General features: G+C 42.4%; 1 protein-coding gene across 1 annotated transcript; it reads left to right on the top strand.

Moving 5' to 3' along the window:
* Window positions 1-274: 274 nt before the first annotated feature.
* On the top strand, window positions 275-23129 carry DUSP3 (dual specificity phosphatase 3). Its single transcript, XM_074940601.1, has 3 exons — window positions 275-591; window positions 11887-12113; window positions 17788-23129. Exons 1-3 carry the CDS (start codon window positions 299-301, stop codon window positions 17991-17993), a joined length of 726 nt encoding a protein of 241 aa, XP_074796702.1. The 5' UTR covers window positions 275-298; the 3' UTR covers window positions 17994-23129.
* The last annotated feature ends 365 nt before the right edge of the window (window positions 23130-23494 follow it).

Here is a 23494-nt window from a genome sequence, read left to right as displayed (position 1 = left end):
CCCCAGCCGGGGGACACACAACGACACACAGCGCCCCCCAGCCGGGGGACACACAACGGCACACAGCCCGGGGACACAACGACACACAATTTTCCATGGGGCGGGCGGGGGCCCAGAGCTGGAGGCGAACTCGACACCTGCTGCCTGTTCCCGGGGCTGCGGTGCCCTGTCCGGGGGCTGAGGGGAGGGACGGGCCGTGGGGCGCGATTCCCCCGGAGGAGGCGTCAGGATGGGGGGCAGCGGGACTCGGGGAGTAGCGGGGCAAGGAAAAATCACCCCCGCGGGGCGTGCAGCTTTCATGCTCAAAGTGACCCGTCTGTGCCCGGCCGCTGGGTGTTGCTGGCAGAACCAGCTGATCCCAGCGCCTCCTATCAGGCTCAGCCCAGCGCTCGTGGGGGGAGAGAAGCAAGGCCCTGCCTGGAGCTGCGGAGTAAGAGTGGGGGCTGCAAGGAGTGGCCTCGATCTGGCCATGTCCGACTATCAGATCTCAGTGGAGGAGCTGAACGACCTGCTGGCTAACGGGAGCGGCTGCTACAGCCTCCCCAGCGCGCACAGCAACGAGGTGGCACCCCGCATCCACGTGGGGAACGCGTGAGTGCGGGGGAGGCTTTGGCGGGGGGGAGGCCCAGGCAGTGACTTCCTCCGAGCCAGCACAGCTGTGAACGGCTCCCACCGGCCTGATTTGAGGGCGGGGGCTGGGTGAGCCGAGGGTATGGGGGAAGCTGGGTTGCTGGTGACTCAGGGAGTCTGGCTCCCGACTCCTAACTCAGTATCCGAATATTTGTGAGAACTTGTTTGGGGCCTAGGAGGTTGTGGGTAGTAAAGGTTTGTGGGTTAGGATTACGTGGCCCTGGACATTCCTGGTTCCTAGGTTGCAGTTAGGGGAGTGTGAGTGGGTGTATTCCGAGCTGTAGGGCCCTGTGGTGTTTGCTAAAGGGTTTTGGTAGCCCACTGAAGTCCCAGAACTGAGGGATATTAAAATAAAAGCTGTCAAAGCTAATTCAAGGGTGGGCTAAAAATGGATGAGAAATCTTGCTGGCTAGGCTCTGACCTGAATGTGACTGTGTCCGCACTAGCCTTCCCCCTGTGTAGCTGTCCTGGGGGTTGCAGTCCAAGTTCTTAACAGTCCTATGCTCTACAATAGACACTCCACAGAAATGGGAGTAAATATTCAAGAAAATGTGTTGTTTGCCCAGGAGATGGCTTTTTGCTTTTTTTTTTTTTTTTTTTTTAATTCTCTCAGCTGCGTGGAGGTGGGTTAGGATGCCAACAACATTCTCCACCCTGGCTGGCAAAATGCCTAGGGCTGTTCCTGTTCTCAGTTGTAAGGTATTTACATTCACTCCACCCAAACTGTGGGTTCTATTCTCTGCTCTGCTTCTGACCTTATGAGAGACCTTGGGCAAGTCACTACATTGCTCTGTGCCTTGGCTTCCCATCTCAACCTTTGTCTTGTCTGTTTAGACTTAAGATTTTGGGGGAGTGGACTGTCTCTTTATAGCAAAAGGTAGGTCTGTAGGTGCTAACGTAATACAAATAAAAATAAAACTAGGACCTCCACCTTTATCCTAAACACACAATAAGCTCTGCCTTGGTCCATAAGAACATAAGAATGGCCACAGTGGATCAGACCAATGGTCCATCTAGCCCACTATCCTGTGTTCCGACAGTGGCCAGTGGCAGATGCTCCAGAGGGAATGAACAGAACAGGGCAATTTCCAGTGCCCCATCTGCTGTTGTCCAGTCCTAGCTTCTAGCAATCAGAGGCTTAGGAACACCCAGAAAATGGGGTTGTGTCCCTGCCCATCTTAGCTAATAACCATTGATGGACCTATCCTCCAGAAATTTATCTAATTCTTTTTTTTAACCTACTTATACTTTTGGCCTTCACAACATCCCATAGCAGTTTGTTCCATGGCTTGACTGTGCGGTATGTGAAATACTTACGTATGTTGGTTTTTAAAACTGCTGCCTATTAATTTCATAGGGTGCCCCCTGGTTCTTTTGTTATGTGAGGGGAGTAAATAACACTTTCTTCACACCATTCATAATTTTATACACCTTTAACATCACATCTTTGTTGTTTCTTTTCTAAGATGAACAGTCTCAGTCTTTTTAGTCTCTTCTAATACGGAAGCTGTTCCATACCTGTGAGTTTTTTTGCCCTTCTCTGTTCTTTTTCCAATATTAATATATCTTTTTTGAGATGAGGCAATATTCAAGCTGTGGGCATACCATAGATTTATATTGTGATACTATGATATTTCTGTCTTATTATAGAATCATAGAATTTTAGGGTTGGAAGGGACCTCAGGAGGTCATCTAGTCCAACGGCGTGCTCAAAGCAGGACCAATCCCTAACAAAATCATCCCAGCCAGGGCTTTGCGAAGCCTGACCTTAAAAACCTCCAAGGAAGGCGATTTCACCACCTCCCTAGGTAACCCATTCCAGTGCTTCACCACCCTCCTAGTGAAAAAGTTCTTCCTAATATCCAACCTAAACCTCCCCCACTGCAATTTGAGACTATTACTCCTCGTTCTGTCATCTGGTACCACTGAGAACAGTCTAGAGCCATCCTCTTTGGAACCCCCTTTCAGGTAGTTGAAAGCAGCTATCAAATCCCCCCTCATTCTTCTCTTCTGCAGACTAAATAATTCCAGTTCCTTCAGCCTCTCCTCATAAATCGTGCTCCAGCCCTCTAATCATTTTTGTTGCCCTTTCCTGGACTCTTTCCAATTTTTCCACGTACTTCTTGTAGCGTGGGCCCCAAAACTGGACACAGTATTCCAGATGAGGCCTTACCCAATGCTAAATAGAGGGGAATTATCACATCCCTCAATCTGCTGGCAATGCTCCTACGTATACAGCCCAAAATGCCATTAGCCTTCTTGGCAACAAGGGCACACTGTTGACTCATATCCAGCTTCTCGTCCACTGTAACTCCTAGGTCCTTTTCTGCGGAACTGCTGCCGAGCCATTCGGTCCCTAGTCTGTAGCGGTGCATGGGATTCTTCTGTCCTAAGTGCAGGACTCTGCACTTGTCCTTGTTGAACCTCATCAGATTACTTTAGGCCTAATCCTCTAATTTGTCTAGGTCCCTCTGTATCCTGCCCCTACCTTCCACTGTATCTACTTCTCCTCCCAGTTTAGTGTCATCTGCAGACTTGCTGAGGGTGCAATCCACGCCATCCTCCAGATCGGTAAAGAAGATATTGAACAAAACCAGCCACAGGACCAACCCTTGGGGCACTCCGCTTGGTTATCTTATCTTATCAGATCATCAGGTGTGTAGAAGGTGTATGAACAGTGTCCCACAACAGTGTCCCACGACAGTAGCAAGGACTCCACAGGATAGAGCAACAGTTTGGTATAAATCCACTCTACACCCTAATTTCCCGTGTTTTGCTGGCCTCTAGGGCCTGTTGCAAAAGAACATACGTCTTCCCTTTGGTGTGTGGGAGAGGAGAATCATGTTTTGGGAGGCTGGTAAGAGCCTAGTTGTTGTAGCCGTGTAAGTTCCAGGATATTACAGAGACAAGGTGAGTGAGGTAATATCTTGGACCAATGTCTGTTAGTGAGAGAGACAAGCTTTTGAGCTACATAGAGCTCTTCTTCAGATCTGGAAAGGTACTCAGGCCAGGTCTGTGCTACAGACCTATATTGGTGTAACGACGTTGCTCATGGGTGTGAAATCCATGCCTTGAGCAATGCACCACATAGACAGCACTATGTCGATGGGCCGACATAGCTACCGTGGCTTGTTGTGGTGGTTTTACAGAATGGCTAAATGAGTGATCTTACAGTGGTGCAGCTGCATCAGAACAGCTGGGCCACTGTAAGCTCGCTAGTGTAGACATGGCTTAAAGGGCTAGCAGCTGCACCGCTGTAGCACTGTACATGAAGACAAGCCTTCAGAGTGTCACAGCTAAATACAAGATCAAACAGAATGAATGGTCCCATAGCACATATTCTAGGGGAAGTGACCCATTAACACCCCTGTAGTCATAGAACAAAAAGGAGGGGGGTTAGGGATTACAGATCGTTGAAATAAGCAATAAATCCAGTGTCTTTATTAAATGAAATATGGCTTATTTCAACAATCTGCAACCCACTAACTCCCCTTCTTTTTATACTTTGACTGCAGGGTGCTAACAGGCCACTTCACCTTGAATGGTCCTGTACTTTAGCATAAGTAGTTAGAATATGTGCTGTTTGATCTTGTATTTGGCTGTGATACCCAGGGCCCTTTGCCAGACTCTGTGTACCTCAAAAGCTTGTCTCTCTTACCAACAGAAGTTGGTCCAGTAAAAGATACTACCTCACCCACCTTGTGTCTCTGGGAAGAGTCTTAAAATGTAAAATCTGTGCTGTATGTACACCTGGACTGGTGGATAGTGCTGATCAGAAATTTGGGGGGGGGGCGGCGCGCGCAGGGGGACTGAAGATACTTTCTCTTTAAATGGGGATTTCATAATTTCCATAGCAACATGTTGTGATTTCACAAAGCTAGGTTATGACTTCACTGCAGGTTCAAACAAAAGGTAATGTGAGGTTGAGGATGGCACAAGCCCTTATCCAAACACGTGAATCTTCACGATAGAAATGGGGATTCTAGGAGTTAGTACAAGTTAATGACATTGCATTTGTACAGACATTCTCTTTTTTTAATGTCTGCCTTATCATTAAAGACTCTGTTCAAAATCCATTAAATCATTCAGCAAAGTAACTGTGGAGGACTATGGTATAGCGTGATTTCTGTGTAAGTTTTGTATTGCTCTTATGTGGCAGTACAGAATGTCAGAACGGTGTGAATGTGTTGACAAATGAAAACAGTTATTTATTCTGGTTGTGGAACTGAAAGGTCAGATCTCCAATTAATTTGATAAACTCTTTCCCCAAAGTAACTTTCTGTGTTTATTTAACTTATTAAATCAACCATAATAGCTCATACAAACTATGTCCTGCAAAAATGTTCTATTATATGATTGTTCTAATTCTAACAATTCAGGTTGTATAGCAAGTCCATATGAAGAAATCTGGAGTCATATCTTGCATTACAATAGAACCAGTTGAGGCTTCATTCTTAGCTAGATTTTTTTTACATTTGTTACTTAGTAAGTGATGGTGCACTGATAGTCTGTGTGAATTGAGATGGCTTGAATGGTTCACGTCTTGCTTTTGGCCCTCATGTAATCCTTGTCTCCTGAGTTGTTGTCAAAAGCACTTTGCAAACGTTGCAGCAAGATAGTGCTGGACAGCAGTACTGCAAATGTTCTCCCAAGGAGAACGAAGTGACTTGATTATTTGCTCTGACACTGAAGCATCAACCCTGATCTGGATGGATCACTTCCTTTTTGGGATAGAGTGCCTGATTTATCACTGCCCAGTGGAAGCACTTAAAAAAATTTTTTTTCCTAGAGCAGCTATGTCCCTGCAGGGTTTCAGACACAGGGAAATCACAAGCCCAGTGAGTGGCATGTGGGCAACAGGATTCAAACAGATGAATGAGAATATCTGAGCTGGATTCAGAATAAACTTTTGATTGAAACCTACTGGACTATTTCACATCGTGGTATGGCTGTTTTTTCTTGTGAATGAATCATCCAGAGCTAAAAATGGGAGTGGTGTTAGAATATTCAGGGATCTCACTTAGCTCAGAAATTCAGAAAGGTGAGATTAAATTGGAACATAGACAATGCAATATGAACAGTCCCTCTGTTGAGTGACTTAGTGCCAAAGCACTAAATTTTCCATATAATATGGAGTCTTGCAACCTGACCTGAACCCAGCAAATTTTGGGTTCAGGTCTGGTTCGGTCTGGTAATCTCTGGCTTGGGTCAGGTAATCTCTGATGACCTCCTTCTGCCTGCCGGGTCTATGTGGTGGCAGCTGCGTGCCCCACTCCTGCGGGACACCACCTCTTTGCTGCACTGTGCTGTGAGTGGGCTGACGAGTTGCAGTGTCATTCCCTCTGCAGCACACAGTCCAGTGAGGCAGCGGTGGCCAGCTGGAGGGGTCACACATCTCCGGCTGTACTGACTTCATGGGCATGAGGTGGCCGGAGACGGATCACAGGCATGGGAGCGGAAAGCCTTTACCAGACCAAGCTACAGGTGGCAGTGGTAATACAGGTTCCGGGGGAAGTGTCGAGCTGGGCTTGGGCTGGGTCTGAAAATGAGATGACTAACGCTCTCGGGCTTGGGTCATGTTTGGATGGGCTGTGGGTCTAGTTGAGTTCAGGTCGGGCTTTAAAATTAGGCCTGAACAGACCTCGAATATAATAGATGAAGGAAATATTGATGAAAACACACAGATAAAACAGTGAAGGATAATAACTGAAAAGCATATCCAGACAGTCCTAACCATTCAGAGAGGACCAGTTCCTCAAAACAGAGGTTCGAAACAAAGGGTAAACACTATTGCACAGGTTTCTGACCAGTACAATTACATATTTTTCAGATAATAATGCAGCAGAATAATTCAAAATACAGCATGAAATCTAAACCAGCTTCTGTGATTATAGAATTTTTCTAGATCATCCTCAGTCTACAGAACAAATTTCAACATTTTCCTCGTGTTAACACTGTTTTGAATTGTACCTCCAGGAATCATAGAATATCAGGGTTGGAAGGGACCTCAGGAGGTCATCTAGTCCAACCCCCTGCTCAAAGCAGGACCAATCCCCAATTAAATCATCCCAGCCAGGGCTTTGTCAAGCCTGACCTTAAAAACTTCTAAGGAAGGAGATTCTACCACCTCCCTAGGTAACGCATTCCAGTGTTTCACCACCCTCCTAGTGAAAAAGTTTTTCCTAATATCCAACCTAAACCTCCCCCACTGCAACTTGAGACCATTACTCCTTGTCCTGTCATCTTCTACCACTGAGAATAGTCTAGAACCATCCTCTTTGGAACCACCTCTCAGGTAGTTGAAGCAGCTATCAAATCCCCCCTCATTCTTCTCTTCTGCAGACTAAACAATCCCAGTTCCCTCAGCCTCTCCTCATAAGTCATGTGTTCCAGACCCCTAATCATTTTTGTTGCCCTTCGCTGGACTCTCTCCAATTTTTCCACATCCTTTTTGTTGTGTGGGGCCCAAAACTGGACACAGTACTCCAGATGAGGCCTCACCAATGTCGAATAGAGGGGAACAATCACGTCCCTCGATCTGCTGGCTATGCCCCTACTTACACAGGAAGTACTTCACAGAAAATAATTGTTTCTGATTAGTACCAATGAATCATAAATTCCTATCTGAATAGCATTAAAAAAGAACAGGACACATTTAAGGCTTTCCCAATGCATGTATTAATGTCTGAGAGCCAGACCTCCTGTATCTTAGGGCTACAGGATATTAATGTGGATGTGATTAGAGCCCTGCATCTGTCCAAATCTGCAAACATGGTCCGCGGATGGATATAAAGCAGATATCCGCAGATTTTCAGGGCTCTAGATGTGAGGAGTTCGTTTTTACTTACAGTGAGCTGCAGTGGATAATCTTAATACACAATTCTCAAATGTGTCCAAAGCATTTTAAAGAATAATATGCTCAGAGTCAGGCTGGGAGCAGACACTGATGGTCTGGCATAGAAAAGTAAATGCACAGAACGCTCTTCAGCCTATTGGTTTGTGTGTTTGCATTTCCCCCCCATCTGGCCCTGTGCTGACATGGACCATTTATCTTTTTTTTTTTTCTTTTCTTCCTTTTTTACTGCAGAAATCTGTGTCCTGTGAAAGTTGCTGTTCTGTCAAAAAGCAAGCAAATCTTGCATATGTAACAGCATCACTTCTGCACTGCTGGCAGAGAAACACTGTTGTATTTCAAACTGTGTTTTGGAAACCTATAAGCACTTCAAGCCACATCTCCAGAATATGTATTTGGTAACAAGATCTTGCTAAGGACGTCTGAGTCTGGTTCATGGTGCCCATCTGAGTAGAGGAATTTTAGAAAGTACTTGTTCCAACTGGAAGTACACTTCAGTTTATCCTGCATTTATTGTATGTAGGAAGTGTATGTATTTGGGCCTGTCATCCCATGGCAATAGGCAGGCTAAGATAAATGAGTTGTTAATGGCTGCCCACTAATTATAGGGCAGAATTAATCTTTTGTTGGTGTGTTGCTCACATGATTAAGCTGTTGGTAGAGGTGATGAAAAGAAAATTGACGTGTATGAATATCCCAATAAGAATTGAGTTGTGCTGTCACTGGGGATACTGGTAGGCAGAATGGAGAAATTATTAGTGAATTCTGTCTTGTAGCAAGGCTTGGACTATAACTCTTTATTTGTTGGGTTGGCTGGCTGCATGAGTGATGTTGCATTACAGTCTTACTTAGGACTGTTTTCATTAACTGCTGCCATATGTGCCTTTAGGACTTGAATTTTGTGGAAGGTAAAAATGATCTATGGTAGGAAGAAAGACACACTCAGGTAACAGCTATTGTAATATTACAGGGCCAGAATGGGGAGAGTTCTATATTCAGAGCAGATAAGATTCCATGAGCTTCTTAGGGGAAAAGAAGCTGATCCTGCTTTCCTTTCCCAGAGGCCATCTCCTTGCTCTGTTTCTCAGGAGCCAATGTTTGAGGGCAATACGATGAAACTGAAATGTAGGAAGTGGGATTTTCTGGGACTGTTTGAAAATGGAATTATTTGTTCTACAATAAGCAGAGGCCAAGCTTTGCTCTGTGCTTCTACTAAGTGTACTGATAAGAACCTTAGGTATAACTCTCAAACTCATTTACTGTGTAAGGATTAGAGACCAGCCTCTAGTGTTATTGATAACCTAGTCTGTGGTTCTCAGACACAGGAGTTCCTACTGTCCTTAAAGCTCTCTTTTTCCTTCAAAACCCAAAGGACTTCCATCAATACAAATGTCAGGTATGAGAAGAAAGGACAAGGCATACACTACAGAATGAACATTTTTTCTTTTGGCCTTGTTTTTATAGCATTTACTATTCTGTTCCAAGTAGAATTCCCCTGGCATTGAGGCTCATCCCCTGGCACAGCTGTTATCCTGCCAGACAGAAAATTAGCCAACTTTTGTTTGGCTAATAGATGAAAGTCTTTAAAATGATATGGCCCATTGCCATGATTATTGGGTACATATGGCAGAACATGTAGAAAATTTGCTCACACATGAGGAGAATTCATCAGCAATGTGCACTCATTGAAAAAGGGGAACGGGCACAGGGGAAAAGGATAAGGTTTATATGTTCATTATCTAACATTTTATTATGTGGTAACTGTGAGCTAATTTCTGGGGAACCTCAAAATCCAGAGTATGGGTTCAGTTTGGGTACAGTTTACTAATTCAAATTTTATTTATCTATTTAGATTGCTAATAAAAAGGCGTCCATCTAAAAGCTGTGGGCACCTTGCCAGAACTTAGAAATCCATCCAAAAATATATAGCACATATGCTTATCTAAAGCTCAACCACTATTAAAACCTCTTGTGTCTGCTAAATGGGGCCAGGGCTCTTGAGAGAAGCAGCTTTCCCATGAGATTTGTGCTTCCAGACCCAGCTGGAAACATGGTGAAAGCTGATTTTTCACCATAGTTCAGCTCTTCTGGTTCCAGTCCTGGATGAGACTTCTGAAAAATGAATGTACACAAATGGGGCTGGTGAGTAGGGGAGTTCTCTGAAAGGTTCAGAACCCTCAAAGTTTGGTTTGATTTTGTTTCCAAAAGCAGTTGAAGATTTGGGATGGAGGATGTTGGTGGTTTCTGTTTCCCTTTGAACTACTTTGCCTATCCCTAATATAAATTCTAATGCAGAGAGCAGGGCACTGTCATGATAGATTCATGGTCGCTCGTGTTGCTATGCAGATGGGCTTTTGCCATTTGTACCAGCTGGAGTTTTTTTAGGTCATGTGTCTTCATTTCTACATTTAATGCATTGTGATAATCAAGCTTGGAGGGCATGCACACATGTATCATCATGCCCAGGTCTGTACCCGACACGAGAGGTGCAGTCTTCTGGCCAGTTGCAGATGGAAATGTTTTTTGTTTTGGGGGTTGTTGGGGGTTTTTTTTGGCCACCATGGGTTTTTTGGTATCTGATAGAACTGAGGAATCTGAAGGGACCTATAAGCTGTGGACCGACTTTTACAGTGTATGGACAATGAGGCAAATACTTCAAAATGTTTCCATTTTCCTAAAATTATAGCCTCCCTTTTGCTTGGGTTCATCTTTTGCCAGATGCTGATTTCAGCGGAGACTGAGAGCAGGGAGCTGGCTGTATAATACTGGCACTGCAGCACGTGTTGTCACACCAGCTCTCAGTAGCTTCATATAGAATAATATGGAGCAAAGGATTGAACCTTTTGTGATTCTGTAGGCGAGGCCTTTGGAGGTGGAGGAACAATTACCCAGAACAACTCCCTGAGTTTGTTCAGTCTGAGAGGAAGGACCTAAGCCATTTCAAGGTATTTTCATTCACCCCTGCAGGTTCTTGGAGGTAAGTCAAGGGTATTTGGCCATCAACAGTATCAGATGCCTCAGAGAGGATGAGTGTGAATGGAATTCCCTTGCCTGTGGGCCATCCGCTAGAGCAGAGGTGGGGAACCTTTTTTTCTATCACTGGCCATTGACCCACATAAAAAAATCGATCACTGGCCACACACAAGTAAAAAGCAACTTAATTTATGGGGTTTTTTTCGAGAGAGAAATATAAAACGTTCAACTTACCTGCCCGAGGCTTCCCCCTGCAGTGGGGCGAGCCGGCACTTGCAGCTTCAGCCCCGCAGGGGTGGTGGGGAGGGTGCTGAGGCTTGTCGCGGGCCTCATGAAATTAAGCAACAGGCCGTAGGTTCCCCACCCCTACACTAGAGCAACATGTTCTATCTCTGAACTGTGCCCTGGCCTGAAACCTGGCAGGGGGATCCAGGATGCTGGTGCTGTAGGCTGTTTTTAACTGTTTCTTGATTATCTTGAAAAGAAAAAGGCTAAACAAGCAGCAGTGACTTTCAAGTCCTCCTACATAAAATCCATGATGGTTTCTTAATACTGCTCAGACTTGTATATTTTAGAGGGGATGATGGATTCTCCTTGTCACAGGAGGTACTGACAGCCTCAGGGGTCCCAGATATTCTCTACTCACCCACTGCCAAGGAAGGCAGGGCTTAGTCACAGGTGGTGACCATGGTAGCTCACAGTACAGATGTGACTACAGCCTGTGTGAATAGGCTAAAAATATGATAAACTTTTGAGACAAAAATCTGTAGGAGACTCGCTGGTGAGTGCAGAGCGTTGAGTAACTATCACCAGATAGTAGCGATATCCTTGAGAACTTGTGGAGGATGGGAAGGGGCAGTATGGTACCTATCTATAAAATAGGGGAATACGGGCAACCCAGGGACTTATAGACCAATCAGTTTAACTTTGGTATCTGGAAAGATAATGGAGCAAATAATCAAACAATCAATTTGTAAGCACCTAGAAGATAAAAAGGTGATAAGAGTCCATGTGTTGTAAAGAGGGGGCTGATAAATTAATTCTCCTTAACCACTGAGGACAGGACAAGAAGTAAACTTAAATTTAGCAAGGGAAGTTTAAGATTAGACATTAGGAAAAACTTCCAAACTGTAAGAGTAGTTAAGCACTGGAACAAATTACAAAGGGAGGTTGTTTAACCTGTTCTTAAAAATTTCCAATGATGGAGATTCCACAAACACCTGTCAGGGATGGTCTAGGTAATACTGAGCCCTGCTTCAGTGCAGGGGACTGAACTAGATGACCCATTCAGTCCTACATTTCTATGATTCTATGGACAGCAGGGGGCTTTGTTATAGATTCTGAGGGCACTTGAAAATACTGAGAGTTTGGCCTCTGATTATGTGATTTGCTGAGCCCCAATTGTTTTCTTGATACTTCTTACTTTCCAGGTTCATAGCCAAGAATATCATGAGACTGCAGCGCCTGGGCATCACCCACATCCTGAACGCAGCTGAGGGGAAATCCTTCATGCATGTGAACACTAATGCAGAGTTCTACGAAGGCACAGGCATCACCTACCATGGCATTAAAGCTAATGACACCCAAGAATTTAACCTCAGTCGCTATTTTGAGGAGGCAGCTGACTTTATTGACAGTGCGCTGTCCCAGAAGGATGGTAAGGCATCTCCAAGAGTCTCTCTGCCCTGTTTTCTAGCCAGTATGTGAATTTACTGGCCATTTGTTTCATTGTTTGAAATATTCCTTTTTTCTTTCCTCAGCTTTTCAGTAGAACAGAAACCAAAGCATTCAGATTAGGACTTAGACCTCTTGGTGAGGAGTTTAGGGCACTTGAATATACAATGAAGAATTTGCTGTCTATGAACAGAGCCCCGCAATGTATGAAACAATGGAAAACTGCCACAACAGTGGGTGATTTGGGGAGAGTAAAACAGCTGGGGCATCTTAGCAATGAAAGTGTAAAGGAAAATAATATTGGAAATGCTGTGCTAGGAAGAGAGGCTTTAATATTTCCTGAACATATTAGTGGATCAGAATGGAAAATCTGGAAAGTAATGCAGGACCCAAACACTAATTCAAGACAGTAAAAATCATAAATCAGAGTCAGGATGAACATTGCAAAATGCAACACTCAAGTCACAAGCTAATATTAGAGATGCAGATTAAATGAAAATAACACATGCAAGAGTGGATAATTTCTTAGCATAGGGCAGAGGTAGTCAATAGGTAGACTGCAGGCCAAATCTTGACCACAAGATGTTTTGGAACGGACTGCAAAATCTTTTTATTTACTTGTTATCATTGTTGTTGTTATTTTTATATTCTTTTCTCTGGAGTCTGGACATTGAGTATACTTTGACCAAGAAATTTGGATCTTGATAAAAAATAATTGATTACCCCTGGCTTAGGCCTTAGGCACCTATGTATTTTTGAAAATCCCACTAGGAATCTAAATATCTTTAAATACCTGCCCCCTATTGTTTGTAAATTGTTAAAAACCCCTCTCTCCATGGTTAGGAGCTCACTTACCTATTTCTAGATCTTTTCTTCTTCCTGGTAGCAGGGGTAGTGGGCATATTATATTTTATATGACTGTGAAGGAATTCTCCCTTTTTTAAAAAGGGTATTTTATTATTGCATCATAAGCCCCCATGCATCTGAACATGGCCTTTTCTTTATCCAATATCCTGACAGTGGGCATAAGTTTTCACACTCTTGAAACAAATACAGCTAAAGTCAGTTAAATTATGATCCAAAGATTTCATCCACCAATCCATTCTGAGCAGCAGTTTCCTCTGTCAGCAGCTCTATTTGCAGAAGGCTCAGAGGGAATATCCTTGTTTTTTACCCTTCTGTTCTTTCCAGAAGCAAGGAATTCTAGGAATAAGATAATATCCCCAGCCCAGTGTATCAGCCCCCACCCCCTTTTGCCTCAGGAACTTGTTATGCCATGTGTTCACTCTTCTGTCCTGGACTGAGGGGTTTAAAATATGTTTTCACAAACCTTTCTTTGACCATGCACTGTATGATTGTTTCTTTGAAACAGAGCTTTATAAACACCGTCAGTGTATGGACAACCTCTTGAAAGAGTGTTTTGGGGGCAGCTCCTCTCCCATTCACATCATACAAAGCATCTCCTCTCCCATTTGTGGTCACATAACATCCCATGTGGCAGCGACAGCAGTTTCCTACATTGAATAGTGATATTAGGAAGGTATTCCATTTATTTTGCTGACTTCTGTGCAATAAAAGTTAAGTTAATTCTGCTGTGTTCAATGCTTTTCATTTAATCTCCTTCCCCCCTGCAAATTATGTTCTGTTTCCCGCAGCTGGAAATGAGGAGTCATACCAGTGTTTTCCCAATTGGTTCCTTTCTCACAGATTAATTAACACTTTTCTACATTGAACAGCATTTGCTATCTGCACCCCAGTCACCAAAAACAGGCAAACTTTTTAGGATTTGATTCATTGTTCCTCTGTTGTTTACTTGGTCATCTTTAGATGTAGCATGAATGCTCAGAAAGTAGGACAGCAGATAAGGACCAAAAACTCCAGCGCGAAGGCAGCAGGTTTTATGCATATTAAGGGAATCGCTGACATTTTTAGATATTTTAACACAACTGACTCAGTGCTGCTTCTTTGTCCTCTAGGGTCTCCTATACATGCCCTTAGAATGCCCTGCTCATTGCTTTACTCATCATGGGGCCAGATGTGAAGTGAGATGTATCAATTTACTCATTTATTCTTAGTGGGCTAAATTTGGAGATGGCATGTAGGATTGGGTGTAAATTACACAGTCTAAGATTCTGTAATATACACATGAGGGCGTGGTACAGAAGAAGGTATAAATTACACCAATTGAGATGGCCCCTAGACAGACATGAATTTGGGCCATCTGTACAATTTCCTCATCAGGAGAAGATTATAGACTTTACCAAGGCCCCAGTGCTTGTACAGAGAGCAGGGTTAATCTACTCTAGAGTTGAATGTGACAGTCCTTCGTATGAGTGAAATTGTAAGGGCATTAATTAATGTTTGTTCAGTGCTTTGAAGGTATAAAGCAAGTTGAGTGCTGAGTAATCCAAAAGAGTCTGCAGAAGGTATTGTAGTAACGCCAGAGTGTTTCTGCGCAAGAAGAAATGGTAACTGGGAATTGATGTAGCAGCTTCTCAGATTAAACACTTCTTTGGGACTCTATTAAAGAAAGAGGGAAAGGGTGACACTTTCCTGTGCTGGTTCCAAACACTGTCACTGGTCAGAGGATCAGAACATAGATAAAAGCTGTCTGGTTTGAATAAACAGACTGCTGCTTGGTTAAAAGAAACAATCCCCGAGTCATGAGATTTTTAGCTCTGAGAACTCTCACTTCAGATGGATTATCTGGTTATGATATGTGCCCCCTGGAATTTCTGCTGCACCAAATTATCTTAAACATTTTCAAATGGAAGTTCTGGTATAATATTAGATACCTTGCTGCTCCCCAGAGTCCCAGGAAAACTTGAGATAAGCTTAGCGATGCTGCAAAGCAAAGCTTGTAACATGGGCTTCCTCTGTACTGAAAGCTTAGAAGTACAGAGTGCAGTAGGTCAGCTTGTGCTTCTCATCAACTCATTATTTCTATTTCATATTTCTTCACATGCTCCCAATGACTTTCTCAGCCCACATCTGAACAGCTGAAGAGTCTTTTGCAGAGGGGGAGAGAGAACTCTTTCTAGGAAGTCCAGGGGGATCTGCCTTTGGCATATTTTTATTTTTTGGGAGGGGGTTAAGGGATTGACAGTTTACAGTTTGGTCAATCTGATGAATTCCAAAAGCAAGAATTTAGCTCTTCCTAGTAGCTTTGTGAGCCAGAGAAACAGGCCTGCACCAGCAAGGAGAGTTTAGCAGGTTCAGGCAGTTGGGGTGAACTGTAGCAGAGGCACGGAAGTCCTGCTGCACCTGGTCAATTTGGATAGTGCTCACAGAAATGTGAATACCAGTGACAAAATGACTCTGAATGTTCAGTCATTTGTCAGTGCCCTTGTTAATTCTGATGGGGCTCCTTAAGTCTCAGGTGCTGTTAAGCAACTTCTGACCTACCTGTCTAGTTATTATCCAAAAACTAATAGATTTTTAACTAGGTTAAAGGTCCATTCCAGTTATTAAATGAATCCATTATTAAAATTATTTGTATTGTATGGTAGGGCAGGGAGTTAATTGGCTTTACCCCCCTTCCTTTTTCAGACAAGTCACTATCCACACCACAGATCTTACACCTGTGTCCCTGTTCCCATTCCTGCCCTTAGCAAAACATGATTCCAATTTCCCCACCCCCATTCCCTGTTTCCATTTTCACCACACACACACCAACCCTATTCCTGATTGACTGCAGACTATATAGTAAAACTTAAGTTCTGCTTAGCTATACCTTAACCAATCATTTTCCTGAAATTTAACTAACCAGTCCTAACATAGGGTAACATGATTATCTAACCAATTCTATCCCACCACCTTAATTAGTTTACACCCAGCAAAATTAATTATACAGCAAACAGAAACAATCACAGAACCAGACAGAGATTATACAGACAAACAATAGCAAAGTGGGAACTATAATGACAAAACAATACAGAAGTGAGGATTTCACATCCCAGCTATTGATAAGTGAGTTCTTGCCAGACAGAATGCTATCAAACTAAGTTTCCTTTTACATTTTCTAGGCACTTCCCTTTCTCTGGAGGTGATAGGCACTATCAGGACAGGATTGTAGTCTCTAAGGTGCCACAAGTACTCCTTTTCTTTTTGCGAATACAGACTAACACGGCTGCTACTCTGAAACCTATCCTCTCCTTGGTTCATGTAGGGATAGTGATAACTTTTCTCCAATACTGCAATGATGAGCAAAGATGGAAAGGGAAGTGGCACCAAGTTCCAATAATAAATATTATAGACATAAAGGAGAGTGGTTAGGAGATCAGCCTTTAAATTAACACAAAGGTTGCAATACTGATGTTCCTAAAAAATTCCCTCAAGGATCTCAATAGCCCAAGGCAAATATGCTAAGAGCCTTTTCTCTGCTGCAGTTCAAAGTAAACTGGCTTTCATGTATCCGATGAAATGAGCTGTAGCTCACAAAAGCTTATGCTCAAATAAATTTCTTAGTCTCTAAAGTGCCACAAGTCCTCCTTTTCTTTATGAGAGAAATGTGTGATTCCTCTGTCCTCTTGTTTTTGTTGGGGTCAGCATCTCCCGTCTCCCCTGTGTTTAGGGAGAGGGTCTGTCTTTGGAAACATGGGCCAGTGAGAAGCCACCTGAGAGCAAACCAGCTTGGGCCAGATTTCAAATAGGGAGAAGGGAGGTGATATTTTATTTAATTTCTTTTTGGTTATTTATCTACAGCACATTCCCCACAAATAGCTGAAGTAATAGCATTCAGAATCCTGTATCAGTCAGCTGGCTGCATTCTGTGTGCTCTTGGTGCAGGTATGTTTTGTAACTGGGTTCTGCTGGCTATTGGTGCTGCATAGTCAGCACCTTCATTTGTATCCTGTATGCTGAACAGGCAGCTTCTCTAAAATGAGAGTGCTTACATGCTAATAGAAAAGGAGTACTAGTGGCACCTTAGAGACTAACCAATTTATTTGAGCATAAGCTTTCGTGAGCTACAGCTCACTTCATCGGATGCATGAAATAAATGTGTTAGTCTCTAAGGTGCCACAAGTCCTCCTTTTCTTTTTGCGAATACAGACTAACACGGCTGCTACTCTGATACATGCTAATGTGACTTCAGAAGCAGAGATGTGGCAGTAGCAGGGGAAGGTGTAACTGAGGTAGAGACATAGGAAGTGCTAGGATTACAGCGTAAAGGATGTGTATCTTGTTTTGTGAAATGTGTTATATCCAAACAACAACTGAGTCTCTGTTTATACCATGCATCTGCAGCCTTGCATACTTTTAATTCTGTGTTTTTAATTTCTCTACCACGTTGGTTCTTCTGCAGAAGATGAAGTTAGGGAGTCCTGCAGGCTGCTACCCTTATTCTAGACCGAAAGATTGCAGGAACTTAGCAAATGGAAGGAGTTCAATTCCTCTCTCTTTGGAAACAAATATGGTATTTTCTGCTTTAATTTGTACAGGTGTTTATTATGTGTAATTGTTTTGCAGTCTGCTGGATGGTAGCGTGGCTGCTAACAGAGACACAGTACCTGTCTTCTAGCTGAGACCATTCAAAATTCAGTCATTGGGTTGCTGAAGGACCAGTGTTACTCTGTTCATTCATCCTTCCATCAAAGGTGTTTCTGTAGTGCTTCCGAGTTATAATTTGTTGTTTTCTGTGTGTTCTCCCTGTACAGGCCGGGTATTTGTGCATTGCCGTGAAGGCTACAGCCGCTCCCCGACACTGGTCATTGCTTATCTGATGCTTCGCCAGAACATGGAGGTCAAGTCCGCTGTGAGCGCTGTCCGGCAGAAGCGGGAGATTGGGCCCAATGATGGCTTCCTGAAACAGCTCTGCCAACTCAATGAGAGATTAGTGAAGGAGGGCAAACTGAAGCCCTAAACCGAGGAGCTGCATTTTCTCAGAAGGGCTCTCCGAACTGTCAAAGGGTGCACGTTAGGTGCTTTAGATACCCAAAATCAAACAGCTAGGCTAGGTCATGTGGTGTGAGGGAGGCAGAGTCCCTTCTCCTTGTCTAGTGAAAGTATCTCCCACATGTCTGGGTCTGTCCTTTAAAATAGCACAAAGCTCCATCACTCCTAGGAGTTGTTGCACTAAAGAAAGCTCTTTAGAGGGATAACTCCAACAATGTATCAGCTGTCATCACATGTGTTTGTTTCAGAGCCCACTGGAGGTCCCATGACATAACGTGCTTCGCATTGACTTTGGATGTCATTTATTTAAGCTTCATGTTCTTGAATCCCATCCGTGCAGCTCAGCCACATGGGTGCCCAAGAGCAGAAACGCACCTCCCTTCACTTGCTTTTAATTGAAGTACTGTATTTTTAAAAGTGTATTTCACACACTCACAGGTGCCTAAAGGCTGCACTCTCCCCTATTAGTGTGTATAGCTTTGTGTGTGGTATGGATATATACAATACAGTATACATACAGGGCTTGAGTGTGGCAGTAAAGCCATCCAGAGTCTGATGTTAATACAAGTACCCTTGTAAATAGAGTTTGTATATCTGTTATTTGTGTTTATTATTAAGTAGAAACAAAAATGCTGTATTTTTTCATCTTAAAATTCAAAGGGAAAAGTAAAATATAGAGAGCCAGTATCAAAGGACCGAATTGAAAGTGCGGAGCAGAGAATGGGAGTGCTTAGGTATATTGATACTTGGTGTGGTATAAGAACCTGAACAGAAGACACACACAGTGTGAATTGGCTGCTCATGAGGGATTTAGGTGAATTTCAGGTTCTTTTTTTTTTTTTTTTTTTTTAACCTCACTATTATTTATATTGCCCCTGGAAAGCTTGAACCTGAAATCTTTCTCCTCACTGAAATGTTTTCCCTTCAAGAAGCACACACGCTGATCGCTTATTGTGAGTTGCCCATTGTAAGGGACAGCACATTCTGGCTTGAAGTAGGATTGCACTGTTTGTGTTTAAACAGAAATGAGCCCTGTTGTCCATCACATGGGCATGGCAAACATTTACTTCCAAGTGGTTGATAGCTTTGGCCTCTCTTAGACACTGCCCCATTGAGTCACTGCAGTATCTGGAGAGGGAACTGCTTCGTTTACCATGTGTATGTTGGCTGAGTGTGCAAACATAACTGTAAAGACTAGCACAGTGCTGTACATGTACTCAGGGCCTCACCGGTGCACCCACAGAGTTGTTGGTAATGCTATCAGAACCCTGCATATACTTGTTCAGTTTTTCTGTGTGTTTTTATGTATTAACGAGAAAAGCTCTTGTATTATTGATGCACAGAGTGCCCAGCACTAGGTTGTTCTTTTTATGTATTCGATTTTTTTAACTGTGTGTTATTTCCTGATCTATTTTTATTTTAATATTTTTACACTGTTTGGTTTCAAGAAAGTTGTGGGTTGGGTCACTTGGCCTATAACTCCACATGTGACTTCTCTAGTCAAAAACAGGGCTTGCTTCAGTTTCTTTGCATAGGATAGGTATAGCCAAACAAGTAGTCCAGCTAGCCCCATACTGTGTCTCTGTCAGCAGCTAGTTCCAGATGCTTCCACAGAAAAATGGCCTCATAATGGATGATTATGGAACAATCAGCACATAGGGTAAGTATGTACTGAATTCCATGTACTGAATCCTGTGCATTTAGTGATTCGGCATTTGCCCTGAATTACATCCTTTATAGAATTTTATCATATCTAATGCATTTTCACTATCAATATAAATGTCTGATTTTTTAAAAAACCTTGACTTCCATGTATTGTGGTAGTGAGTTCCACATGTTAATTATGTTTGTGTAAAAGTCTTTCCTGTTGATCAGATTTTGAAATCTATTGCCTTTTAATTTCCTTGGTTGCCCATTTTTCTGGTATTATGAAAGCTGGTGAATAGGAGCACCTACCTTATCTTTTCTACATTACTCATTCTCCATTTTGTATACTACAATCTTGTTTACAGATAAAGCTGTTTTTCTACTTGATGGAATAGAGCTTTTATCTCTTTACCTGCATCAGTGTATTGCAAATATGAATCCAAATAATATAGAAAATATGTACATACACACACACACACACACACACTCTCTCTGTCTCTTTGGCTTTGATTTGGTATTTAGAAGCTAGGGCTCCAACCCAATGAGTGATCTAAAAAGAAATTATTATTAGGTATTAGATTTTTTTTATTCCACAGATGCTCCTGGATTGATCTGTTTAGTTAGTGGGAGTGTGATCAGAAACATCCAGGAAGGATCTCAGTATTTTTTGTTAGAATAGTAGAGACCATCTGCTTTGTGGTGATGATAGGACTTGCACAGCTCTGTATTGTCTTAATGAACCACCTAAAAGCTGGTGGAGAGATTGCTGCTCGCTGTTGGCATATGACTAAAATGAACTGGAAATCAAGAAAGATAAGAAAAATATGGAGATATTTTTCATCTTTTGTAGGACCTTTTCAGAGTTCATTTGCAGTGGTGTAATATCACTAATTTCAGTGGCATAACATCTGATTTACCCCAGTGTAAATGAGATCAGAACCAGGTCTTCAGTGTTCAAACTTGGCAGATGTGGTGTCTGTTGAGGATGAATGACAGATGCCTGTGGGAAATGAATTAACCCAAAAGCAAGCTCTGAAACATTATATCCTATAGTGAGTTACTGAGTACTTTGACTCATACATAAAACTGATTCCTTGTTTCTTGTTCTGCTCATACTCTTGAAAAGTGTAAAAAGGGTAGCCTTGTTAGTCTGGATCTGTAAAAGTGGCAAAGAGTCCTGTGGCACCTTATAGACTAGCAGACCTATTGGAGCATAAGCTTTCACGGGTGAATACGTCTCCAATACGTCTATTAGTCTATAAGGTGCCGCAGGACTCTTTGCCACATGAAAAGTATAGTTAGAGTATAACTTGTGATGTCACATGTGCTCCTCCAGTCTTTCATCTGTTCTTCCAGTTTAAGCCCTTTAATGTTGCATAGTGTTCTGCAGATTGCAGCTGTCTGAGAAGAGCTCTTAGTTCTAAATTTAATTCCATAATCATGTTACGCTTCTTAGTGCATCTCTTTGACTGTAGGTGCCAGATCTTATTAAAAGGGAAAAAATAGAGATTTCCTCCATCATAAGATGAAATTGACAAAGTACCAAAAAAATACTGTGCCTTTTTACTGAAACTGGAGTGGAGCTGCCAGCTGCTGCTGTGTGTTCCTTACTGGCGTGACCATTGAGAGATTTTTAAGCACAGAAGAGTAGGTAAGTAGTAACATGGTGCAGTACCAGTGATAAAACTCTTTTAGCTGTAACTAAGAATGCCTCTTCTGGATTTGTTGATAAAAGTTTTATCTCTAAATAACAGCACTTTGCTTTTGTCAGAGTAGATAGAGTTAGAGCTTTGGAGAAGGGAGGATGTCTCTTCAGGATACAAACCTGTCACAGAGCAAGTAAATCTGCCATGCCAGATCCAAAATAACAAGAACAAAAGCAATTGCTTTTTGCTTTGCAGGAATGTTTTGGGTGTGTTTGGTTGTTTACTAAAAAAGCAATTCCAATAGGTAATGAGTCCTCTAAAATATCATCGTTGTTTGCAAGGACTGTTCTCATGCTTTAGACTGAACCAAAAATGTCCTAGCCATTTCACTACTACAGCGGCAGGGTTTATAATTTAGAGAAGAGTATGACGTGTGGGACTTTAATAGTCAGAAACCTTTTTGTACTTTTTTGTTGTCATCATCCTTGGGCCATGCAACTAAGACACAGCTGTCTACAACAGAACTGCAACAGTTCTGCATGTTACACTACAGCAACACATAGTACAGCCAGAAATTAGTTCATGAATGGGTGCCGTTGCAACTGTGTACGGTGAACAAGTGGTTTCCTGTAAATGGCAAACATTTTGCAAAACTAGTTCAGAATTTGAGAGGTAGGCTCTGAATGGAGGACTAGTAGCCAGTAACTACTGTGTTCCAATTCCATTTGGACTCATTGTATGACACTGGGCTGGTCACCTTTCTCCTATAAAATGGAAACAATACTTACCTACCTCACAGGGATGTTGAGGATTAATTAATGGTTAGAAAGTGCTTTGAAGATTAAAAGCACTATATAAATGCTGAGTATTATGCAATCTTTGACTTGAAAATCTTCTGTCACATGTATGTTCCTTCTGACAAGAAGGAATCATTACAATAGGTGTGAGAGTGGCAATGCTTTATAGTCATTTAAATATTTACGATGAATTCTCTCTTGGTCAGGGCCAGTTAAAATCCCTGATGCAGGCATGAGTACAAACAGCAGGAATTTTACTTTCTCCAGTTTCCTTAAAATTAGTATTACTAGTTTGACTGCGCTAAAATAATTTTGTTCATGCATCCATGTCATGGGCTCTGCCAATGTGTAAAACTGAAAATAGAACAGACCTAGGTGGTAACTTCCATGCATTTATTATTGGAAATTGGAAACCTCGTGTTCTGTGATATCCCAAGCCTAAACATAAATGGGCAGCTTCTGCCCTACAGTGTTTTCTATGGGAATTTGGAATTGAAAGTCTAAAATGTAACTTTGAAGCTGTTAGTACAACCCACAAACTTCTAAAAAATATCCTGATCTATACCTATAGATCTAGCTAAATGGTACTGATCTATACAAACAGAACCTGCACTGGCTTTCTGTTGAATATCTCAGCTCTCTGTTTCCATCCAGTGGGATTAGCAATTGTACAGGTTTGTCAACGAGCCATTCTTATCTCCTTTCATGTACACTTTAAGGCTCCTGTACTACTGGAGTTGGAAAAAAGGGTTATAGCTAAACAGCTTTCTGTACAGGATACTAGAGAGGAAAATGTACAGGGCACAAAGTTATGTAGCGAGCAGGTTCTTTTCCTCTATCTTGGTTGGAAGGTTGGAACTCCTGGTGTTCAGTAAGAGGAGTTTTATTCCATTATGTGGGGATCACTCCAATTAGAAAAAGCAAATGTACAATGCTCATGTTTTGTGATGTGACAAAATAAATTACCAGAGTTAAATTGTTTGTTCTGTACAGTGTGTTGTGGTGTTTTGCAACAAAAAAAAAAACAACCCCAAATATGTTTGAGCAATGTGCAGTAAAGTCTGTATGGTGCAGTTGGCATGATGAACATTACGGTGTAATCTGCAGGGAATTGCAGCAGTCCTCAAGGGGAATGTCACAGATGGCCATAATTACAGCAAATGAGAAGAGCTGCCTCACACCTGAAGAGAGATTCTCAGTAGAATATGATTTCTATGGACATTAAGAGAATACTCAAACAACTCGCACAATCACCTGGGTTCTGTACACACACAGTCTGGGTTCAATCCCCACAGGTTACCTGCTGCTTATTGGCACATTCTGTAAAAATGCAGAAGGGCAGAAAAGGGGAGGATTTGTCCTAAACACAAAATGAAAAT

Source organism: Natator depressus, chromosome 27 (genome assembly GCF_965152275.1).
Source record: "Natator depressus isolate rNatDep1 chromosome 27, rNatDep2.hap1, whole genome shotgun sequence".
NCBI classification, from domain to species: domain Eukaryota; kingdom Metazoa; phylum Chordata; order Testudines; family Cheloniidae; genus Natator; species Natator depressus.
The sequence above is the reverse complement of the archived record's forward strand: the minus strand, read 5'-3'. Positions and strand labels throughout refer to the sequence as shown.

What these genes read in the sequence shown, in the direction of transcription:
- DUSP3 (XM_074940601.1), top strand. Translation starts at nt 299, where the DNA reads ATGCTCAAAGTGACCCGTCTGTGCCCGGCCGCTGGGTGTTGCTGGCAG. An exon ending in CGCATCCACGTGGGGAACGC is followed by an intron (nt 592 to 11,886) that starts GTGAGTGCGGGG and finishes CTTACTTTCCAG; the next exon opens with GTTCATAGCCAAGAATATCA. An exon ending in TGCGCTGTCCCAGAAGGATG is followed by an intron (nt 12,114 to 17,787) that starts GTAAGGCATCTC and finishes CTCCCTGTACAG; the next exon opens with GCCGGGTATTTGTGCATTGC.